The sequence below is a fragment of the Rattus rattus genome, chromosome 14 (genome assembly GCF_011064425.1).
Source record: "Rattus rattus isolate New Zealand chromosome 14, Rrattus_CSIRO_v1, whole genome shotgun sequence".
Taxonomy (NCBI): Eukaryota; Metazoa; Chordata; class Mammalia; order Rodentia; family Muridae; genus Rattus; species Rattus rattus.
Genome location: NC_046167.1, coordinates 17,310,736 through 17,332,539, shown reverse-complemented (window position 1 = coordinate 17,332,539; position 21,804 = coordinate 17,310,736). Strand labels below are relative to the sequence as shown.

General features: G+C 45.9%; 1 protein-coding gene across 1 annotated transcript in view; it reads right to left on the bottom strand.

Moving 5' to 3' along the window:
* Positions 1-541: 541 nt before the first annotated feature.
* Prkcq (protein kinase C theta) overlaps positions 542-21,804 on the bottom strand; it is a 131,615-nt gene continuing 110,352 nt past the window's right edge. The window contains exons 15-18 of the mRNA XM_032885022.1: positions 20,415-20,553; positions 11,534-11,722; positions 2,208-2,336; positions 542-1,758 (exon numbers count right to left, since the gene is read on the bottom strand). Coding sequence (XP_032740913.1) covers positions 1,600-1,758; positions 2,208-2,336; positions 11,534-11,722; positions 20,415-20,553 — 616 coding nt within the window. The 3' untranslated portion in view covers positions 542-1,599. The remainder of the gene's footprint in view (positions 1,759-2,207; positions 2,337-11,533; positions 11,723-20,414; positions 20,554-21,804) is intronic.

Sequence of the window (21,804 nt, the reverse complement as noted above, 5' to 3'; positions counted from 1 at the left end):
ACAGCTGGAGATGGAGACTTAACTGTTGTCTGCACGGAGTGGTGCATACATGTCAGAAGTGGACGAATACCAGAGGTAGTAAAGGGGATGGAGGGGCAGGGGCTTTCTGAGGGACTGAGAGCAGGAAGAAGGACAAAGAGTCAACAGCAGAGCAAGACACGGTGCAGGAAAATGTCCTCAGAAGGTTCTAGAAGACAGGCTTGAGAGGAGAGTCAAGCCTAGGTGACATGCTGCAGAAAGATGAAGGAGGGCAAGGGAATCATTCCACCAGGGCTAGATGTCATCGCCACTGCAGGAAGTGAGGTCAGTCACGGCCTGCAGGCAGCCTGCAGAGACCCTTTCAACAAGAAACCTTTTGGGGGAGAGGAAAGAGGAACATAGTAATGATTAGGATTTGCCTGAATGTCTCACCCCTTTGAGGAACTCTTTTCTGTAATTTCTCATTTTTAAAACAAATCCGTTGCTGGCTACATTTGGACGGTCAACAGGATGGACCCGTGTCTTCGAGAAAACCGGTAGAGAATCAAACTACTAAGAGAGGCATCTTTCTTTTCTTCTTTTATTCCGTTTTACACGTCCACGTCATCATCACAACATCCCATCAAAATATACAAACAGCACGCGAGACTCTAAGTGTCTAATTAGTACTCCAACTCAACAGGGCTGACTAGTGGAAATAGCATGCGTGGGTCGTTTGTCTTGCAGGATGCCTAAAGAGGGACTTATTTGTCACCGAATCACCAGGAGCAACATGATATGGGATTGATTTTCTTTCTCTCACAAGAGTCATGCACTTCATTTCTTGTGCAGTGGGAGGACGATGACGAATGCCGTCGCTGACAGAGAGATCAGCCAGAACAAGAGGGAAGGGAAGGTTTGATTGGCAGCAGTAAACTGCCCTGCCTTCGTTGGTTGGACTTTACTTCTGTGGGAATGAGATGTACCACGTCGGAAACATCCTTACCCTTCCTGTTGGTGACAAGGGCTCTGTACCTCACCCCTTACTTTCCGCTGCCTTGTGAATTTCAGGGCTAGCCAGAACGAACGGGTTTGTAAATCTCAAGTTTCAAGATAAGTTTATTGGAGAGCACCCATCACATCCCTTCCCCTCCCTTCTGCCATCGACATTTCCGCAGACATGCGCAGGACGATGCGGGTTAGTGGGTCCTTTTCTGTGGTTGAGTGGAATCGACTTCCATAACAGGCAATCTGCCCTTCCGGTCTTGAGAAATCTGTTCCACGTGCACCTTTGGTTCGTCACCAACCAGCAACTCTTGTCAACGACAAGAGCAGAATTACATTTCGAATCGTTCGCAGGATCGGGAACCATCTTTCAAGTAAATGACTAGAGTTAACAATGATCTAACTTCTAGGGCTGCTGTGAGAGAGATTCCAGGAGATATAACAGGATGATGCCATTAGTGAAGGAGACATGGTTTGTGCTGCGTGTCCCTCGAGGAGCTCAGCGGTCCTCCCTGCTTTCGCGGTTGAGTGTTTCTTCTCTTCTCCAACGTGAAAAAGAGACCCCCAGAAGTGTTACTTGAACCAGTTCCCGGAGAGAAGGCGAATCCCTTCCAGTCTGGGGAAGAGGGGTGAGGTTCAGGAGCAAATGAGAGTCTCCATCCCCGGGTTAATGAAGGAGAAGTTGCTGAACATGTTCTGGTCCATGCTGTTGATGAGCGCTTTGTCGGCAAACGATAGCCGGGGTTTCTCACTTAGGAATTCCTTGTCGAAATTGCTACAGTCATAGGGTGATTTCTTGGTCGAAGGATGAGGAAGGGGGGGAAAAAAGGGAAGAAAATTAGCCACCAAGTTTTAACTTTTAACTTTGCTTATGGAGGCTATGGCGTGTGCACAACCCAGTGGGTCCAATCCTGAGTCATCATTTTCTTCTATTAGAATAATTAATTTCGCATAAGAGAATTATTACATTGTATAGGCGTTGGCCACCCAGACGAGATGCGTGCAAAATCCATCTTCCCTGACAGTCCCGCCCAGAAACACGTTCACCTTGGGAATGTTCTGCCATTTATTCTTCCCATAGGTGGATTTCGATGACACCGTTTCAATTTGGAGAGCAACAGGAACACCCCCTCCCCCACTCCTCTAGCCAAAGGTGTGGTTGGGGTGGGTCTCAGGACTTGATTAGGGTGACAGCCTGAGACGGAAGGAGCTGAAGCCAGACTGTCCAGTGGGGGAGTCCTTACCACTTTTGGTCTGAAGGGTGGGTCAATCTCTTTCCTCTCAAGCTCTTCCCAGTTGATCTCTCGAAACAAAGGATGCTGGCGGATGTCACCTCTCACTCCCAGCCTCTTTTCAGGCTCTCTCACAAAAAGCTGCAAGGGAGTAGGGAAGGGAATCGGTCACTCCTGTGACGAGGCCGCGTTAGGTCAGGGGGCTGTGCAGTACTTGGGGTGTGGGCAACTGGCTTTCCTCTGTGGATGTGGAGCTCTAACCTGATGCCTTCTCTCAGTGAACTTTTCTGAACCTTCCATAGTCCGGCAACCTCCTTTCTCTTTGCCCGAGGCAGGCTACGCTGAGATTTCTATAGGTCTGCCATGAGATCAGCTTCACCTTGTGTTACTTACAGGGTCTCTGACAAGACACACTCTACGTCAGTTTCATAACGTTTGATGGATGCTGCTCTGGTAGCTTTAATTGTCCATCTGACCCAGCAAACTGGCCTGGGTTGTTTAAGAACGGCTTAACTAAGCATGAGTCTGGGAGCAATTCAGAAAGCAGCATTCCTCTATGGCCTCCTCTTCAGTTCTTGTGTGAGTCTCCGCCCTGACTTCCCTCAATAACAGACTGCAACCTTTAGGCTGACATAAACTATTTCCTTCCCAGGTTGCTTTTGGCCATGGTGTTTACCACAGCAACAGAAGACAAACTAGAACATACGCCAAGTGCCTGTATGACAGGGCTATCCTTAGCATTAAATAAAATGATAACACACATGTACACACACATGTATATATACATCTATCCCTTCACCTAGAGAGGCGTGAAAACATGCATACCATCACATGCATGTGGGCCCAAGCATGCACACACACATACATGCCTATGCATATATGTATACGGCTAAGCATACATGAGTGTGTGCATAAACACATATATGCTCAAATTGCAATTAATCCCTGCTCCCATACACATATTTGTTCACTGTTACTTCTGGTCTCTAATACCAATCAATCAGCATAAGTCAGGCACAGGGTTATGTGTCAGGAAGATCGGCACTCGGGACCAGGGAAGGAGGGTCATGAGTTTGAGGCCAGCCTGGTTCAGTCTGGACAGTGTTAACCTGGGCTTTACTGTGAGATGCTGTTTGAAAAAAAAAAAAACCCAAAAGGGTTAAAAGATAAAAAGAACGCTCATCAGGACAGAATGAGTGACTATTTGTCTGACTTGACTGCCCATCCAAGTGTGACATCTTATGAAGATGGCTTCTCTTAGGAGTCTAGCATTTATGGCACCAGTGGCAATGCCAGTTAGGAGGCCCTGACAGTCAGCTGAGGTCTCTGTAGCCCTTTGGCTACAGAACGTCACCTTCCACTCTGGGAGACCTGTGGATGAGTGCCTCGTTCGTCTCTCCAGCCTTTCGGCCAGTGTGTCTGTGCCTTCCCTCTAGGCCACCCTCTCCCGACACGTCACCTAACAACAGACATGGATATTGGAATGACACCAAAGCACCCGAGAAGCTCCTCAAACGTTAACCTGTCCGGGGCTATGGCGCAGGAGAGCCCAAACATGAAGTCAGAAGGTAAAGGTTCCCTGGGCGTTACTTCTCGTTCCTGCACCATCGCTTGGCTCTAACATCACAGCTGGGGTGTTTTAAGGAGACTATGGCCCTTTAAGATAGAAAATGTGGGAAAATGTAGGGCTTTCCAAGTGGCTCCCACAAGGGTTTGAGCCCCATCTCTTGCTCTCACTAATTCTAAGAACAGCCAGGATGTGTCCTTTGAAAATTTCTTGAGACGATGTCACCTTATGACTTGAAAACCTCCAGAGCTTCTGATCTCCCCAAATCACAAAGTCATGCTCCAGAACACGGCAGAAGAAAACTGGAGATTTTCCCTTGTTAACTGATTAATTTACTAATTAAATAAGAGTCTCTCTTAAAGTTCCAATTATAGTCAGGCATGGCAGCACGCACCTGCCCTCACACACCCACACCTGTGTGGTGGAAGCAGGAGGATCAGGAGTGAAGGGCTAGCCTTGGCTACAGAGTGCGTTTGATGCCAGAGGAGACACTTGAGATCCTGTCTTAATAACAAGTTCTGAGTGTAAAGGTTATGAAACCACTGCACATCCCTTGAAGAGCCCTTAGTATATTGTCCCAGTGCCTCTCTTGCCGTTACCATAGAGTGGCCATGGAGGACTCATAGTCCTCCTGCGTATCCAAAGTGCTTTATAAAAGTACTACACAGAGGAAGTAACCCAGGGCTTTGTTCAAGAAACTGACTATATTTTTGCATCATGGAATAAGGGAATAATTTATTTGTCTAGCTTAGGGCTCTTGTAGTCTTGGGTAAGTTTTCTAAATCCTTATTTCGGATGCCAGCCACTTTTCTATTACTGCAACAAAATACCTGGGACAATAGAATTGAAAAATAGAAAAGTTTACGTTGGCACATGGTTTCTGATGGCTTTTGGACCTGAGATGGATTAGAACATCCAGGCAGGAAGCTGGCGATGGATCAAGGACCTTGTCTCAATGCAATAGGGAAGCAGAAAGAGAGGAGGAAGTGGGGCTAGAACCTGACAATCTCCGTAATAACCTAACTTCCTTCCACTGTGCCCCACCTTTTAAAGGTTCCACTACCTTTCAAGCCTCTATCATGTGGGCCTTTGGTAGTACTATTTCAGATCCAAACCAGGCACGTCTGCCAGTAAAATGGAAGGTTAATTAAGGTGACCTCTAGGATCCAGAGAGGTCTGATGTTTCAGTGCTCCTATGAACATTCTAGATGCTGTATTCTAATGCTAAGGCACCTGCTTCTTCTTCCGGGTCAAAGGTGCTTATTAACAGACCACGTTCATCTTCTAGGAGGGGGCTCAATCCAGCTACCTCTACTAAGATTCCCTTCCCCCAGTCATTCATCTTTAAGTTCTGCCCCAGTCATTGGGGCTCTGTCTGAGCCCTCTCTTCCTTGGTTACCTCCACTATAGCAGGGCTCATCCCGCAATGAACAGTTTGTTCCATTGTCTGTTTTTCAAGTTTGCGTTCCCTATGGGCCGTAAGCTCTGGGGAACAGGCACCACTGTGCTTCCATTACCCAGAATCTAGCACCGTCCCTGGTACTAAGAAGCTGCTGAATAAACGTTAGCTAACGGAAGAGGCTGTCCTCGAAGGCATCTGTAGACTGCATGCGCCCTGTCCTGGCCTTCTCACAGCCTCTAGGTTTTCTCACATAGAAAAAGCACCAAGTTAGCAGTAAAACCAATTAGTTTTCTTGTGGATTCAACAACCAGTGAGTTGACACATGGAAAAGCACATTTGTGTGTGCGTGTACATACACATACATACACATACATACACACATATACACACATACACACACAATACACATACATACACACATATACACATATACATGTATACACACATGTATACATATACATATACATATACACTTACACACATACATACATATACATACACACATACACATACATATACACATACACACATACACACACATACACATGTAAATGAATAAACACACATATACACATTCACACACATACACACATTCACACACACATATTCAAACACACACACAAACATATACACACATACATTCACATACACATACATACATTCACATACACATACATTCACATTCACACATACACGTTCACATTCACACACACATATTCAAACACATACACACACATTCACACACATACACACACACACACACACACACAAGTGTAGCACTGGACCTCCTTGAGCTGGAGTTGCAGGCTTTTTGAGCTGCCCAACATGGATGCTGGGAGCTGAATGGTCCTCTGGAAGAGCAGCAAGCACTCTTAAATGCTGAGCCAGCTCTCCAGTCCTAATTAATTTTTTCCCCTAAATTTTATAAGAGAGAACAAGCAGTTCGCCCTCCCCCTTGGCAATGATCACAATAAGCTACTGACTCCGACCTCTTAAGGCTATTTTGATGAAGCAGATGAGACAGAATGCTAAGGGTTTTCAGAACGGACCCAGGTTTAACTGACACTGGTTTAATGCAATGTTTAAGGGAGTTAAGTCAGAAGTCACTGCCCTTGGCCAATTGTGAGCCACGCTCAGTTTCCCAATAGATTTCCTTAGAAAACATGTGACATTTGGACCAAGAGACTCCCAGTAAAGAGCCGTCCGAGCTTGGCTTAGGCACCTGTGAAATAAAATAATGTCTTTTAAAGAGAAAAATGGGAAATAAGATAATCTGGCCTCCAGCCCCAAAGTTCAATATTCTTTCTGTCCTTATCTTTTCCTCCAGGGGCCAACAGACTCATTTAGTGCCCTGAGGGTGACAGTTCTCCAGGACGCCAAGGTCAAGGGCTCTGCAGCCTCAGAGGTACACCGAGGACGTGGGAAAAGTATTTCTTTTGCCAGTAAAAGCTTTTTACATTTACAGGAAACAGCTCACTCTTACATAAAAGGCTGGGGTGTAGTTGGAGTTTGTTTACATTTATTTGACAGCCTGGAAGCAATTCGTAGCCACCACCGGCTGTGAGGGTCATACCTGGACCCCACCCTCTCTCCTGAGTTTCTCCTCAGGACTAATGGCCCCTGGAAGAGGGAGATGGGTTTTTGTTTAAGGGCATTACTTTCCCATCGTTTTCAAACACAAGGACCGGACATCCTGGATAAATAAATGGAGGAGAAAGGGGCGCTTGGACAGCAGCCGCCCAGCTGTAACTCCTGACAGAGCACAGGCTCTCCTGACACGCAGCTGTTCAGTGGGCCCCTGTCCTATGAGATCTCAAGGGACAGAGTGCGTTACCACCATGGTATTGGGTGCCACACAGCAGCCCCTTGTCCGGCCTTTCAGAGGGGACTCAGGACTTCTCGGGTTTTACATCGTGGAAAAGTCCCTGAGGGAATTTCCGAGACATAGCATGTTCTGTTCATGTTCATGTTTCTGAAAGGAGGGGCCCAAGGCTCCGATGTTGGTTGGAGGAAGCTGGAAAGTGACCCAGGAGGGGAGATAAATTGCAAATCATCCTTATTGGCAGCAAATTGCATAGTGGAAACTAATTTTTATCAGGCCAATTGCTACAACGTGTGCAAGAGGCAGACAGAAGTTTTCTTCTTAGCTAACGTCAACGTTCCAAGTGACTTTTTTAAGAACTTTCGCCTATAGTCCTTATCCACTTTTACCCTTTACTTCCTTAATTTCTGATCTATTCAAGCAGTTCCTTACTTATCCTCACGACACACTTTTCTCCTGCTGCCGATAATAGGCATAAATATTTATTTTTGTTTTTGTATTTGCATGGCATTTAATCTTATATTTATTTTGTTTTTAAGTTTTTGTTACGCTTACTCATTAATTTATTTGTTCCGTGTAAGTTGATTCTCTCCTTCTGCCTTTTGCTCTCCGGTTGTTAATCACAAGTCACCAGGCTGTGGGGAGGCTACCTCTACCTGCTGAACCATGTCATCAACCCGACTTCTGCTTTTAAGTTTTCTGTGTGTGAGCGTACAGGTATGTGTGCATGTGGCGTGTGCATATATGTAGAGACCAGGGGTTAACCTTCCGTGTCCTTTCTCAGGTTTCTCCTGGATTTTATTTACTCTTTTATCACTAAGTTTTATTTTACATGTTTGGGTGTCCGATCTACATGCATGTCTACATGTATGTATCATATGTGTGCCTGTGAAGCTCAGAAGATTTCAGATTCCTGGAACTGGAACTGAAGACAGTTGTGAGTCACCACCAGGGTGCTGGGAACTGAAACCCAGGTCCTCTGCAAGAGGGAGCTCTTAACCGCCCACCACCCTCCTCTCCAGAGCCTTGTTTTTTGAGACAGGACCTCTCACTTGGCCTAATGCTTATCAGTCCTGGCTAGGCCCGCTGGCCAGCAAGCTCCAGGGAACAGCCTGTGTTGACGTTCCCCAGTTTTAGGATTCCAAGTGTGTAGACCTCACCTGTTTTTAAGGTTTTTTGGTGTTTGAAATGATGGCAGGTTTTGTCTTTCCTGCTACCTATGTAGTCACAGCCACATGCTTGCCGGATACCTGCCCCTCCCACTCCTCCACACCGGCCAACACGATTGGTCCCTGAGAGTGCTCCTCTGCGGGATACCTGCCCCCTCCCACTCCTCCGGAGCCAATATGATTGGTCCCCGAGAGTGCTCACTCTCAGGGTGAAACTTTTTGCCTGTGGTATCTACGATCCAATCAGCATTCGTGAGGTATCAATATCTTGCCCTTTTCACTGTGTGTGTGTGTGTGTGTGTGTGTGTGTGTGTGTGTGTGTGTGTGTGTGTGTGTGTTATACATTCTCCATTTCCTTTTTAGCGGAAGTGGTCATTTCCTCTTTCTCAATCTTTCTTACCTTGGCAACTACCTCTGGTTCTGCCTTCCTGTCCCTACTTTACCTATCTTAGTTACCTGACAATGTCTCAGACACTGAGGGGGAACTCAGCATTTGGAAGACACAGTGGGAAGGCTGGCTATAGGCCACAGTGGAAGGCTGGCTACGTTCTGGGGCATTCCAAGTAACTCTGGGGCCCCCATCTGATGACTTCTCTGACTGACAGGCTCCCGATGATGGGAAGAACAAGGTTCTTCTCATTTTTCTTTTTCCAGAAAGTTCTGTTGGTCCTGGCTCCTCAGGGTAGCTGTCATGCTAAAGACTGAGTGACAAAAAGTCATAGATTGAGGTCTTGACGCCAGTGTGACTGCAGAGAGGGGGACTTTATGGAAGTGGTGAAGGTTAGATGAGGCCACGGAGATGGAGCACTAATCTCCTAAGACTGGTGTCCTTAAAAAATAAGAAAGAGTCAGTGTGGCCACTCATGCCTTTAATCCCAGTACTCCCAGATCAGAGGCGGGTGGATCTCTGGGTTCAAGGCCAGCCTGGTCTACAGAGCGAGTTCTAAGACAGCCAAAACTGCACAGAGAAACCATCTCTAAAAAACACAAAACAATAAACAAACAAACTATTTTTCACCCCTCCAGGTAGAGCAAGATGCCTATATATGTTCTATGAAGACAGCCAGCACCAAGAACTGACCCTGATGAACCCGATAACCTCCAGAACGGTAAGAAATAAATGTCTGCTGTGGGAGATGCATCTGTATTCCAGTAAGTACAGCTTGCTGGGGGAGGAATGTGACCTGTGTGCATTTAAGTCCCGACATCTGACAGCATGCCGAGTAGTTAGGAAACACCAGAGAGAGATTGCCTGATTAGTGTGGATACATTTTGTCATGGCAGCTGGGGCTGACACGTTCAATTCACACTGAGCTCTTCATACAAGTGCAGAGCAAACCTACTGACTGTCATGAAATTTGAACTCGCCTTTAGTAAAGTGAGAGAGACTGTTTGCCCTTCAAATCCCACTAGCTTCTTGTTGCCGCTGTCTTTTTTTTTTTTTTTTTTGAAAAAATACTTTTCAAATTAGCTTTCATTCCATGTGTGTTTTGTTTGCTCATTAAAAGTGAACTTAGGGATGGGGATTTAGCTCAGTGGTAGAGCGCTTGCCTAGGAAGCGCAAGGCCCTGGGTTCGGACCCCAGCTCCGGGGGGGTGGGGGGGTGGAAGTGAACTTAATTGGCCATTCAGGGAGTTTTCCGAGCTCGGTGCTTCTCTGGCTCAGTCCGAAGGTGCGGGCTGGTTTCTAAACACCTACTTCTATTAACCTTGGCTGAGTTTCCTGCGAGGCTTCATCCCCTCCTCTCAGATTTAAGAAGCCAATGCTCAGGGAGAGCCCTGGAGTCCCCTCAAAATGTTTAATACCTCCGACAAGCTGTCGCTTGCCTCAGAGACATGGAAGTACAAAGCCCTTTCGATTTAATTCTAATAGTTCTTAAAGAGGAAAAAAAAGCAGACTAATGAAAAAGATGAGCCTGGAAATCGCCTCTCTCTCTCTCTCTCTCTCTCTCTCTCTCTCTCTCTCTTCCTCTTTTTTTCCTTTCTCCCTCTCTCCTTGTTTTGGTACTGGGAGGGAAACCTAGAATCTTTGCATGTTTAACCTCTGCCCCCCGTCATTGAGCTGTAGCCCATCTGTGGAAATGCTTTCAAAATTTTGACTTAAAATTTATTAATAGCGGCTGGAGAGATGGCTTATTGGTTAATAATGCATATAGGACTCATCAGGCTATATGTATATGTATATAATGTATATGATTATAGTATATGTATATGGTATATATGGTATATACGATATATGTATATGATGTATATGATTATAGTATATGTATATGCATATGTATATGTATATGTATGATATATGTGATGCATGCGATATATGTATATGTATGTGATGTATGTGATATATGTATATGTATATGATGTGTATGTGTTATGATATATGTATATGTATATGATGTATATGTATGCATGTATATATGATGTATATATGATGTATATGTATTTGATGTATATGTATGCATGTATGGATATGATGTAAGTGTATACAATGTATAGGTATATGTATATGTGTATGGTGTATATGCATATGATGTATATATGTATATGTGTATGTTTATGTGTATATATATGATGTATATGTAAATGATGTATATGTGTATGTATATATGTGTATGTTATGATGTATATGTATGTGATGTATATGTATATGATGTATATGTGTATGCTACGATGTATATGTATATGATGTATATGTGTATGTATATGATGTGTGATATATATGTATGTGTATGTATATATGTATATATTATGTATATGTGAATGTTTATGTGTATGTATATGTTTATGTGCATGTATATGATGTGTATGCATACTCTCATGTGTGCTTGTTATTACATTTATTATAGAATTATATCACTACAGGCCTAAGCAGAGACCCAAGAGTTGGAAGGGTAGAGAACTGGGTGCAGACGACCTCAGTGTGACTGGAATCCCTCCTCCACAGGCCAGAACTCTGAGCAGTCTTGCATGCACATTGAGTCTGACATGCTCACTGGGGCCTTGCGTTACATGCTTTCGGCTTCTCGGTGAGAGGATGCTTGTGACCTAAGAGGGTTATCTTTCACCGGAGTGAACAGAGATGTCTGAATCCTGCTAAAGGTTCCAACAGAGCTGGGGGATGCCCTGGCCAAAGAGGTATTGTGTATGGGAAACAAAGGATGCTGTAAGCCACAGACTGGGATTGCTTAAGAGCCAGCTACACCTCCATCCAGAGTCACCAAGGTTGCACGCCATTTCTCTTATAAATGATGAGAAGGGGACTTGTCTTACTTCCTTCCCCTTGCTTCTTTAGTGCTAGGGGACAAACTCCGGGTCTTTCACATCTGAGGTAGGCACTCTCCCTGTGAACTGCACCCCAGGCTTTGACTTCATTTCTTACCTTCACTAGAAGATCCTTGGCCTCCCTTTCTAGCCACCTTGGGTAAAAGGGATTGTCCATGCGGATGGAGTGGAAAAGCTCCTCTTCGTCCTGCCCGTGGAAAGGCGACTGGCCAATCAGCATCTCATAAAGAAGAACCCCAAAGGACCACCAGTCAACGGAATGGTTGTATTTCTGACCCAGCAAGATCTGCAGGACCAAAAGACAGAGCATCATCAGCCCCTATGTCTGATGACTGAGAGCATGTCCAAGTCTGGAGGTAAATGACTGGCTCCCATGATCCTTGAGCTCGGCCGGGAACGGCGTCTTCTGGCAAGTTGATGACTGGTACGAAAATGGTTGTGCCATGACCAAGTTCCTGCGCGTAAGTAAACACTTCAGAGTTTCATTTTGCATTTTTTCCCTTTGGCTTTGGGTGAAATGACTGAACCAAGCCTGTAGCTTTTATTTTCCCATCTGTGTTATAAGGTTCTGGGGTGGGGTGTTGGGTGTGGGTATCGTGTCCTACAGAGTTGGCATCTCCATCACCTTTGGTGTGGGCTGAGAAATGAAACCTACTGGTTTCTATTCTCTCAACTCTGCATAAAATCACTGAGGGGAACTGATTACCCAGAGATACCCTTTAATCAAGCCTTTAACGCCTAGCCAATCACAGTCGTTCATGTCGAGAGTCATGCACCTTGCCAACGGGATGCAGAATTAAGTCATGTGATTAGCATCAGAGACGAGAACAGAACTCTTCAAATCCAGTAGCCAGATAACCAGAGAGTCCTCGGAGCTGTGTGCTGTTTGGAGAATGGTCTGGTCTGTCATTCAGGGCGGAGAAATTAAAGGCACGAATTTACCGAACTTAAAAAAAAAAATCAATCCTTTTGATCAGTTTACTGTTTATAGCGATAGAGACTTTGTACCCTGGCTTTCAGCAGCTCCCATGTCTGCTGTTGAAAGGCCCAAACTGTGCAAGCCACATCATCCAAATGCAGCAGGCCCCAGCTCTGCTAAAACAGTTCATAGTGGCATCAATGACAGCAAGAATGGCGGAAGACGGTGCGACGAGATGATGTGACGGTGGGTGTATAAGCAAAGGCAATGAAGTCAGTGTGCTTAAGAGACATGGGCACTCTCGTGTAGCAGTGTGCCTGGGAGCTAAGATAGGGCATCAGCCCATCAACGGAACGAATGCACAAAGACATCGTGATGTGTAGATACAGACCAATGCTACACAAACTTACAAACATATGTGACCCCAGAGCACTTCCGTGCTAGGCGAAACAAGACTCCACTCAGGTGAGATACTCCAGACTCTCCATGGGAGTGTAGTGAGGCTCAGAGGCATGACGCAATGTCCCACAAGCCAACAGTTCTGATGACATGTTCTGCATATGCTGAACCTCCCATTTGCATGGCTTGGGGAAGACTCCTCATTCCCTCATAAACCTACCTTATCAGAAAGGCACTCTTGGCTACCTTATTGCAGGGTGGCTCGAAGGAGCCTATGGAAAGTAGGAAATTCGAGGTGATACGTGACCTGAAAATTTCTCTAAGTTCAGTGCTGGACAGCTACTTGGATGAGGCTTACCCCATGTCTAAAAATAAAGATCATTTTGCCATCCGCCACCTCTGTAAACTGCTACCTGACAGCTGTCATTCGATATTTAGATATAAAAGCTGGCTTTAAAGTTGACAAACAAGAAGTCGACTTCATTTGCCTCAAGGAATAATGCAAAAGTCGACCCACAGAGAGTGATAGGAAGAGAAGAGTCACCATTAGTACGGACAATCATTTGGTTCCGCCCTGTACTCAAAGGTACTAGGTACCGGGCTCAGATGCAATTCCCGAGCTATGCCACAAGGTGGTGCCAAAGCAACCAGAACTGTCCTGAGCAAATAGGCTTCTCTGCAAACAACTTCATTTTGGAGCAACAAATGAAAAGGAATTTGGAGGCCAGGAGACAGCTGTGGTGGAAATTAGAGCTGCGAGGCTGGGTGATGTTAGTTAAAGTAAATGCAGTATGACGCTAGGAGGGAGGAGCAGAATGCAAATTCACACGGGGAACATGCTGTTCAAGAAGGAATGTTAACATACCGGGTGTATTTTCATACGTGATGTCTGGGTTTCTAAGGATACCCGGACCCGCTGCTGTTAACCCTGGAGGATAATGACTGTGCTTAGGAGGCCGTGCGCCTTATTTCAGATGTCACAGTGAGTTGAGAGCTGGCCTCTGAAGTCCAGTTGCTAATTGTCTCCCATTATTCACCGCTTCCTGCCGGGGTCTTTCCACACTGACGGTTCTGTGGTGGAGAGGGCAGTGGAGATGTACTGGGTAGCGGGTCACCTTCCCTAGCTCTGCCTTCCTCCAGGAACCGAGGCTCAGCTTCAAACTGGAGAAACTAGCCAAAAAATAAACATGGCGTTGTCACGTTCGCTCGTTCTGACACGGACCCTCTTTGTCCCTTGCTGTGGGTGACAGTAGCAGGTCTGCCCCTTGGAGTTAGTGTGTTAAGGTGCACACACTCCTTGGACGATGATGAATAACAGCTACTCCATGACATGAATCCCATAAGGGAACATAGGATCAAGTAGCAATCAGACTATTTGGACTAGAGGGAGAGTTTAAATAAATGCTATGAATATGTGGGAGGGAAGAAATGGTGCTGGTTCCTCAGTCACCTGTGAAGCTAAGCCAGTGGACTCGTTAACCATGTTTTGGGACTCATTAACCATATTTTGGCCAAAAAGAACCTGCTTGAAAAAAAGTCTTACAAACAGTGTTTTGGATGATGGGCTTACATCTGCTATCATCAGTGATTGCCCTTGCTAAATACAGATTATGAATTCTGTTTTATATTGCACTTGCTTGGCATCCCTACCAATCGAGAGTTTGAAGAAATACATTAGATAGTTCGATATCAGAGCCCTAAAATATTAAACCAAGATTTTCCTTTAAAAAATGATTTTTGAAAATTACTTTTATTTAATGCAGTGAGGCATTTGCCATGGCACATGTGTGGAGGTCAGAGGTCAACTTCCCAGGAGCCTGTGTTATTCCTAGGGATGGATTTCAGGTTGTCAGGCTTGGTAGTAAAAGCCTTTACCTGCTGAGTTAACTCATGGGTCCCTAAACCAAAAAAAAAAAAAAAATTAAAGTTCTTTCATCTAAGAAAGTATAGCCTTCATTCCTCATCAAGGAAATCTCTCTTTGCAGCAGATGGAGAAGCCGTTACAGACAAACAATAAACATGCAGAGCTCGGAGCCCAGTCCCATCGGATGCTTCTGTTATACAACTCCCATACCGAGGACTGGGGGTAGGCGGGCAGTGCTGAAGAGGGGAAGAAAGATGGTAGGAGCCAGAAGAACAGGGATTCGCTGTGAGATTGTCTTAGTTAGGGTTTTACTGCTGTGAACAGACACCATGACCAAGGCAACTCTTATAAGGACAACATTTAGTTGGGGCTGGCTTACGGGTTCAGAGGTTCAGTCCTTTATCATCAAGGCGGGAACATGGCAGTATACCTGCAGGCATGGTGCAGGAGGAGCTGAGAGTTCTACATCTTCAACCAAAGGCTGCTGGCAGAATACTCACTTCCAGGCAGCTAGGATGAGCGTTGGAAACCCACAGTGACACACCCACTCCAACAAGGCCACACCCACCCCAACAAGGCCACACCCACTCCAACAAGACCACACCCACTCCAACAAAGTCCAACAAGACCAAACCCCAACAAAGGCCTACCCAACAAGGCCACCCACCTGCTCCAACAGGGCCCACACCTACTCCTACAAGGTCCACACCCACTCCAAAAGGCCATACCCATTCCAACAAAGCCACGCCTACCCCAACAAGGCCACACTCACTCCAACAAAGCCACACCTACTCCAACAAGGCCACACCTACTTCAACAGGGCCACACCTTCTAATAGTGCCACTCCCTGGGCAGAGCATCCACAAACCATCACAGAGGTTGTCTCTCCTGAGAACTTCAGAAGCTCTACCCATCAAGTCTCACCAATGCAACTGCCTAAACACAGCTGAACAAGGGCTAAAGAGGACACGGGAAGCTCAATGAAGCCTCAACCCTGGACAGAGAACTACTTCGAATTAGAGACAACTAAGGGACCTAAGGGCAGGAGAAAGAGTCTGCCCTAGGATGAGCATGCCAGCTGGTCCCCTAATATCAAGTGGTCAGCCCTGGAAACATAGACACAACTAATTCAAAGATGGAGCGGGTTGTACTTAAGTACTTAGGACCACACACATACAATAACCAACAGCAACAATTAAGGGAAAAGGAGGGCATAAATTTGAAAGAGAGCAAGGAAGGATATATGGGAATGTTGGAGAGAGAAAAAAGAAGGGGGGATGATGTAATTATATTAAATATTAAATCTCAATAATAAAAGAAATATAGGGTGTGTGTCACCACTGCCCAGCAAAGAAACAAGTTTCAAAAAGCTATTTGACCTCCTAATTCTAATGACACATTCTTTTTTTTAAAGATTTATTTATTAAATTTAAGTACACTGTAGCTGTCTTCAGACACACCAGAAGAGGGCATCAGATTCCATAACAGATGGTTGTGAGCCACCATGTAGTCGCTGGGATTTGAACTCAGGACCTCTGGAAAAGCAGTCAGTGCACTTAACCACTGAGCCATCTCTCCAGCCCCTAAATGACACATCCTTACTTTCTACTATTAATAAAACAGAACAAAATTAAGCTATTTGGTGCCAGTTTTCTTAATTTCATTCTCAGTTCAATTTGCTCTTAAACATTTTAGGCATGTTCTTTGACTCATAGGCCATGTTAATCGGTGGCAATGGATGAGACGCATGTGTGACGTAAACACATACACGCATCTTCAGAGTGCTTATGTAACTGACAAAGGAACAGATTCAAGAGTTTGAGACTATGGGGCTGCCTTTGAGATAGCTGGGGTGGGAGAGGAAGTTTGAGGACCTGAGAGTTTGATCCCCAGGATTGTAGAAAAGTTGGACTCCTGCAAATTGTCCATGTAAGCCAGAATGACAATCATGTGTGCATGCATGCATATGTGACAATGATATAGATTGATACGTGAATGTGTTTTAAACGCTTGAGAACATATAAAAGGATGGTGATGTGTTGGGTGGAGAGAAGCCATGAGGAAGGGAATTGTGTGGGTGGAGAGAAGCCATGAGGAAGGGGATTGTGGGATGGAGAGAAGCCATGAGGAAAGGGATCGCTATGCCTGGGATTCAAGGCAAGAGGAGACAGATTTCCTAGAGTGATGCCCAGAAAGGATGGGGAAGAACTGGTCATCTTTGGGGGCCAATTAAAGGATGCAAAGAACAAGGGGCAAGTCTGATTCAGTCTCAGGATCCAGGAAGTGAGAGATCCCACTTGAGAAAGCTTTGGCGTTTGGCTGGATTTGGGGATGGAGAAGTACACTTGAGTATTGTATTTCAATTTTTTGTTTTGAGGCAACTGGTAGATGGTTTCCTGGTTAGTCATGAAAGATGTTATCAAGGAAAAGAGAGAGGGAAGGTTCACCAGAGAAAGAGTTTGCAGACCGTGATGTTTGAAGGGCCTGTGATGTACGTAAGCCTGGGATGTATATAGGTCTGAAGCAAGACAAAGTTTGGGCTGGCTGTGCCTGTTCTGGAGCTAAAACCGTTGTCATAGATAAAGCTACTCCTTAAAGAATACCCAGGAAGGGGGGGGGGGCTGAGCAGTAGAAACAAATGCTGCTCTCGCAGAGTCCTGGAGGTCCATTTCCAGTACCAATGTGGGGCTGCTCACGACCACCTGTTGTTCAGCTCCAGGGGATCTGTCACCCTCTTCTTGCCTCTTTGGGTACCACTACATACATTCATAGACCCCTTCCCCTTCACATATGTATGTATACATAAAAAGATGTGTGTGTGTGTGTGTGTGAGAGAGAGAGAGAGAGAGAGAGAGACAGAGAGAGAGACAGAGAGAGAGACAGAGAGAGAGACAGAGAGAACAGAGACAGAGACAGTGAGACAGACAGAGGGGAAGAGAGAGAGTAGGGGAGGAAGGAAGGGGGAGGGAGGGAGAGAGAGAGGGAGAGGGAGAGAGGGAGAGGGAGAGAGAGAGCCAATAAAAAGCAGCATGGAGCCACAGAGAGACAGGGAGAAAGAGGGGAGTGTTGCAAAAGAAAGCAGCAGGTTACCAAAGCTAAGTTCTAGAAGTCACGAAAGGAAATAGAACCAGGAAGGGAATCCTTGCTGAGAAAAAACAAAACCCAAGACTTTGCAGACAGGATGGACAAGAACAGACACAAAGTTATTTACATATCCTGAGGCAGAGGAAAAAGAATTAGAGGCAGCTCATGCAATGGCTGTTTGGTGGAGTCCGGGAACGGGCACGGGCACGGGTGTGGAGGCCGTGTGTATGCAGCAAGAGGAAGGCACGGGAGACCTTTGCTGAGACTACATGATGCATCTGAGCTAAGTCAAGCCAGTTTCGGATCACCCTGAAAGGGGTTCGTGCTGAACAGAGTCTCTGCTCTGAGGTCTCCTGCACATGGCTTCCCCTCAAACTGAAGGCGGTTTATTGTACCTACAGCTGGGATCTGTGGTCAGATGCAGGCTCTAATGTCAGGAAGGTATCCTAGAAACGACCTGAACTGGACAGTTAAAACACCCACAAATTTCTTGAAGAACAGCAGCTGTCTGCACCTTTCAGTGAGGTCAAATTAAAATTAAAGCCACAGTAACACAGGGGAAGCAACATGGTTCTTTAGCTCCAAGGTTGGACCGGTTACAGGGATCTGATGCTGACACTATTTTACCTGGAAAATCAGAGGTCATTCATTCATTCATTCACTTTTAAAAAGCTAATTTGTCTCACTTTGCTGTGCCAGTCCCCTCACTGAGTTCTTGTCTGTGAAAGGGAAAATCATCCATGAGTAGTTCCCATGAGGGGAACTGGGGAACTTGTGAAATGTCCCTCAGAGTGGGATACTTTGGTGGCACTGTATGGTAAGGCTTAGGAGGCGTGGCTTTACTGAAGGAAGTGTGTCACTGGGGGGCGGGTTTTGAAGTTTCAGTGTCTCTCACCATTCCCAGGTCTTCCCGCTTGTGGCTTAAGACGTGAAGACTCTAGACACCATGCCTGCCTGCTGCCAAACTTCTCCCTGTGAGGCGATGCACTCTTATCCCTCTACCAAACAAACCCTTTCTTCTATAAGTTGCCTTGGTCATGGTGTTTTATCACAGCCACAGAAACACAATATACTTTGTGTGCAAATGCATGTGTGGGTGTGTGTAGTTGTGACGTCAGACAGTGAGTGTCCTGGTGTCTAACTCCCTGTCTCTCTCAGGGTCTCTCACTGAATTTGGATCTAGGCTTATAGTCAGGAAACCCTCATGATTCTTCTGTCCTTACCTGCCAGAGTTTCAAAGACTTATTTATTTATTATATATAAGCACACTGTAAGAGAGCATCGGATCTCATCACAAGTGGTCGTGAGCCACCATGTGGTTGCTGGGAATTGAACTCAGGACCTCTGGAAGAGCAGTCAGTGTTCTTAACCACTGGGGCATCTCTCATGCCTGGCTTTTAAGTGGGCCCTGGAAGATTTGAACCCGGGTCCCTATACATTCGCACAGGAAGATGTCTTACTCACTGTGCCTTCTCTCTGGCTCCTGAGCTATTCAAGTGGTAACCAATGGAGGAGCCCGGGTGGAGGGTGTGGGTGTTTTTCTGAGCTACCTTTGGAACGTCTCACAGACCTACACTTTAAAAATATATTTTATATTTCAAAAATAAAAGCAACTTTAAGAAGTGAGCCACAGTACCAGGCTTCAGAGCAAACGAGCAGCTATGCAGGTGATTGAAAGACACAGATCAGATAAGGGCAACGAGAGCAGATGGTCCATGCGATGAGAAGGGCCTCATGGTAAGGGAGTGGCTAATCTCCCTGGCATGGGCAGCTGGAGGATTCCCCCAAAGGGAAAGTGAGTTTAGATGAGAGGACAGGCACCTCCTGAGAAAATGCTGGTCCTCAGATTACCAGAGAATATTATTTACCGTGATGATTTGTATATGCTTGGCCCAGGGAGTGGCACTGTTAGGAGGTGTGGCCTTGTTGGAGCAGGTGTGTCACTGTGGGCGTGGGCTTAAGGCCCTCACTTGAGCTGCCTGGAAGTCAGTCTTTCACTAGCAGCCTTCAGATGAAGATGTAGAACTCTCAGCTCCTCCTGCACCATGCCTGCCTGGAGGCTGCCATGGTGCTGCCTTGATGATAATGGACTGACAACCTGTCAGGCAGCCCCAATGAAATGTTGTCCTCATAAGAGTTGCTTTGGTCATGGTGTCTGTTCACAGCAGTAAAACCCTAACTAAGACATTTACTGTTACTGTTTTGGTAGGGTTAGACTGAGGCTTAATTTTTAGAAGCTCCATTTTTTTTTTCTCAGCAATGGTTAGTTATATACAATAATGGACATGTAGATGCTCCGTCCTTTAATATCTGCAAAAACACCATGACACAGAGATATACTCGTTGTAGAGAAGAATCTACCCTCCTTTGGAAATGGGGTGTGGGAGGTGCCGACAACCCTTCCACCTTCCCCTCTCATTGAGGTTTTCTGACCCTGATTTAGGTGGGTTTCTGAGTCTACCTGGCTCTTTGCTAGGTCGTCCTTCTGTTGGATCTGAGCAGGCAATGTTTAAGGCTGAGGTTGCTCAGAACCATGACTCAAATGGCGTCTAGACACGGAAAGATGTTATTATGGGTATCGTTTTCTATAAAACTCAAAAGACCCATTTGTAAATACTCCAGGACCGAAATGAATACGGAACCTTCGGGGAGAAAGCCCTTGGCTTCAGCACACCAGGCTTTGAAAGGGCCACCCGGGCAGTGCGTCCTTACCTCCGGAGCGATGTAGTCAGGCGTCCCACAGAAAGTATTTGTCTTCGCATCTCCCAGCATATTCTCTTTGCACATCCCAAAGTCTGCTATTTTGATATGGCCGTCTCTGTCTAACAGGATATTATCTAGCTTCAGGTCCCTGAAAAACAGAAGCACAGTGAAATCTCGCTTGAGTTAACACAGTTTGTTAGAGGGAAATTCTCACGGGGGCACGGTAGCTGTGTCGTCACAGCCGGATGGGGGAGCATGAGAGGAAAGCATTGTGGTCACCCGATCCCTTGGACCACGCACAGATGTCCTTGGTTGCTCATTGCCCCATCTCCTCATATCAGTGGCTCATGCTCAGGGCTTCTCTGGAGGCCCTTGCTGTCCTGGATATCTGGCTTGGGCCAGACAGTGAAAGAGATTCTCATATCTTCCATACTGTCCTGAATACTCGTTGGGACTTAGGGGCTCTGTCCATACTTCCCATGTGGACATCTCAGCGGGGAAGTGGGTTCATCAATGTCCTGTGTGGATGTCCCAGCAAAAGAGCAAGTATGTATTTCAATGTCCCATGTCACTGTCCCAGTGGCTGTTCAGACAACAGCACAGCTCACATTAAACACTCAGTATGGTATATATGGAATTGATGAACCACCAACCAATGGTTATTAGCTGTGAAGGACGCTGAGTACCTGCTCTAACTGCTGGTTCTGGTTCTTGTGAGAATAAGTTCTCTAGAGAAACAGAGTGGGATCCAGCTACGCTTCCACAGCTGAGATGTAGGCAGATACCCCTGCAGTTGATGTCCTCCATTTGGGTCAGGTTAGTCATCTACTACCCACAGGTCACCACCAGTTTCAGCGTGACTGGGAATCGCTAGACAAGGCTCAGACTCATGCGAGTGTCTGTTTCTCTCTGTTCCTGCCCACACTTTCACGGTCAGGACCCAAGATGCTTGGCAAACCTAATTCTTCTCGTTGGAGAATGCTTATCTTCTGCCTCCTGATCTTCCACTGGAGCTAAACGCACAGCATACCAATTTTATCCCGTTCAGTTCAGTGTCGGGCTAAACTAAATGCCTATGTTAACAGTTCGGGTTTGTGTAGTCTGTCTGTATGCTATGCTGTACTCATGTCATTTGAAGGTTGTCATTTATAGATACGTTTATATTGTTCTACAGTTTGGCCGAAGATGATGGGAGCCATGTCTAAGGAGTGACCATCTAGCCGGGAGGCTTTAGAAAAGACCGGAAGGACAACGAACACAGTATCCAACACTTCCGCTTTTGCATGTACATACATTTATTTCATCATTGGATTCTCTGATATCAAGTCATTACTGCGTGTATGGGAGTGAGCGTGCATGGTGTGCACAGTGTGGCATGCAGGCATATGTGAGCACGAGT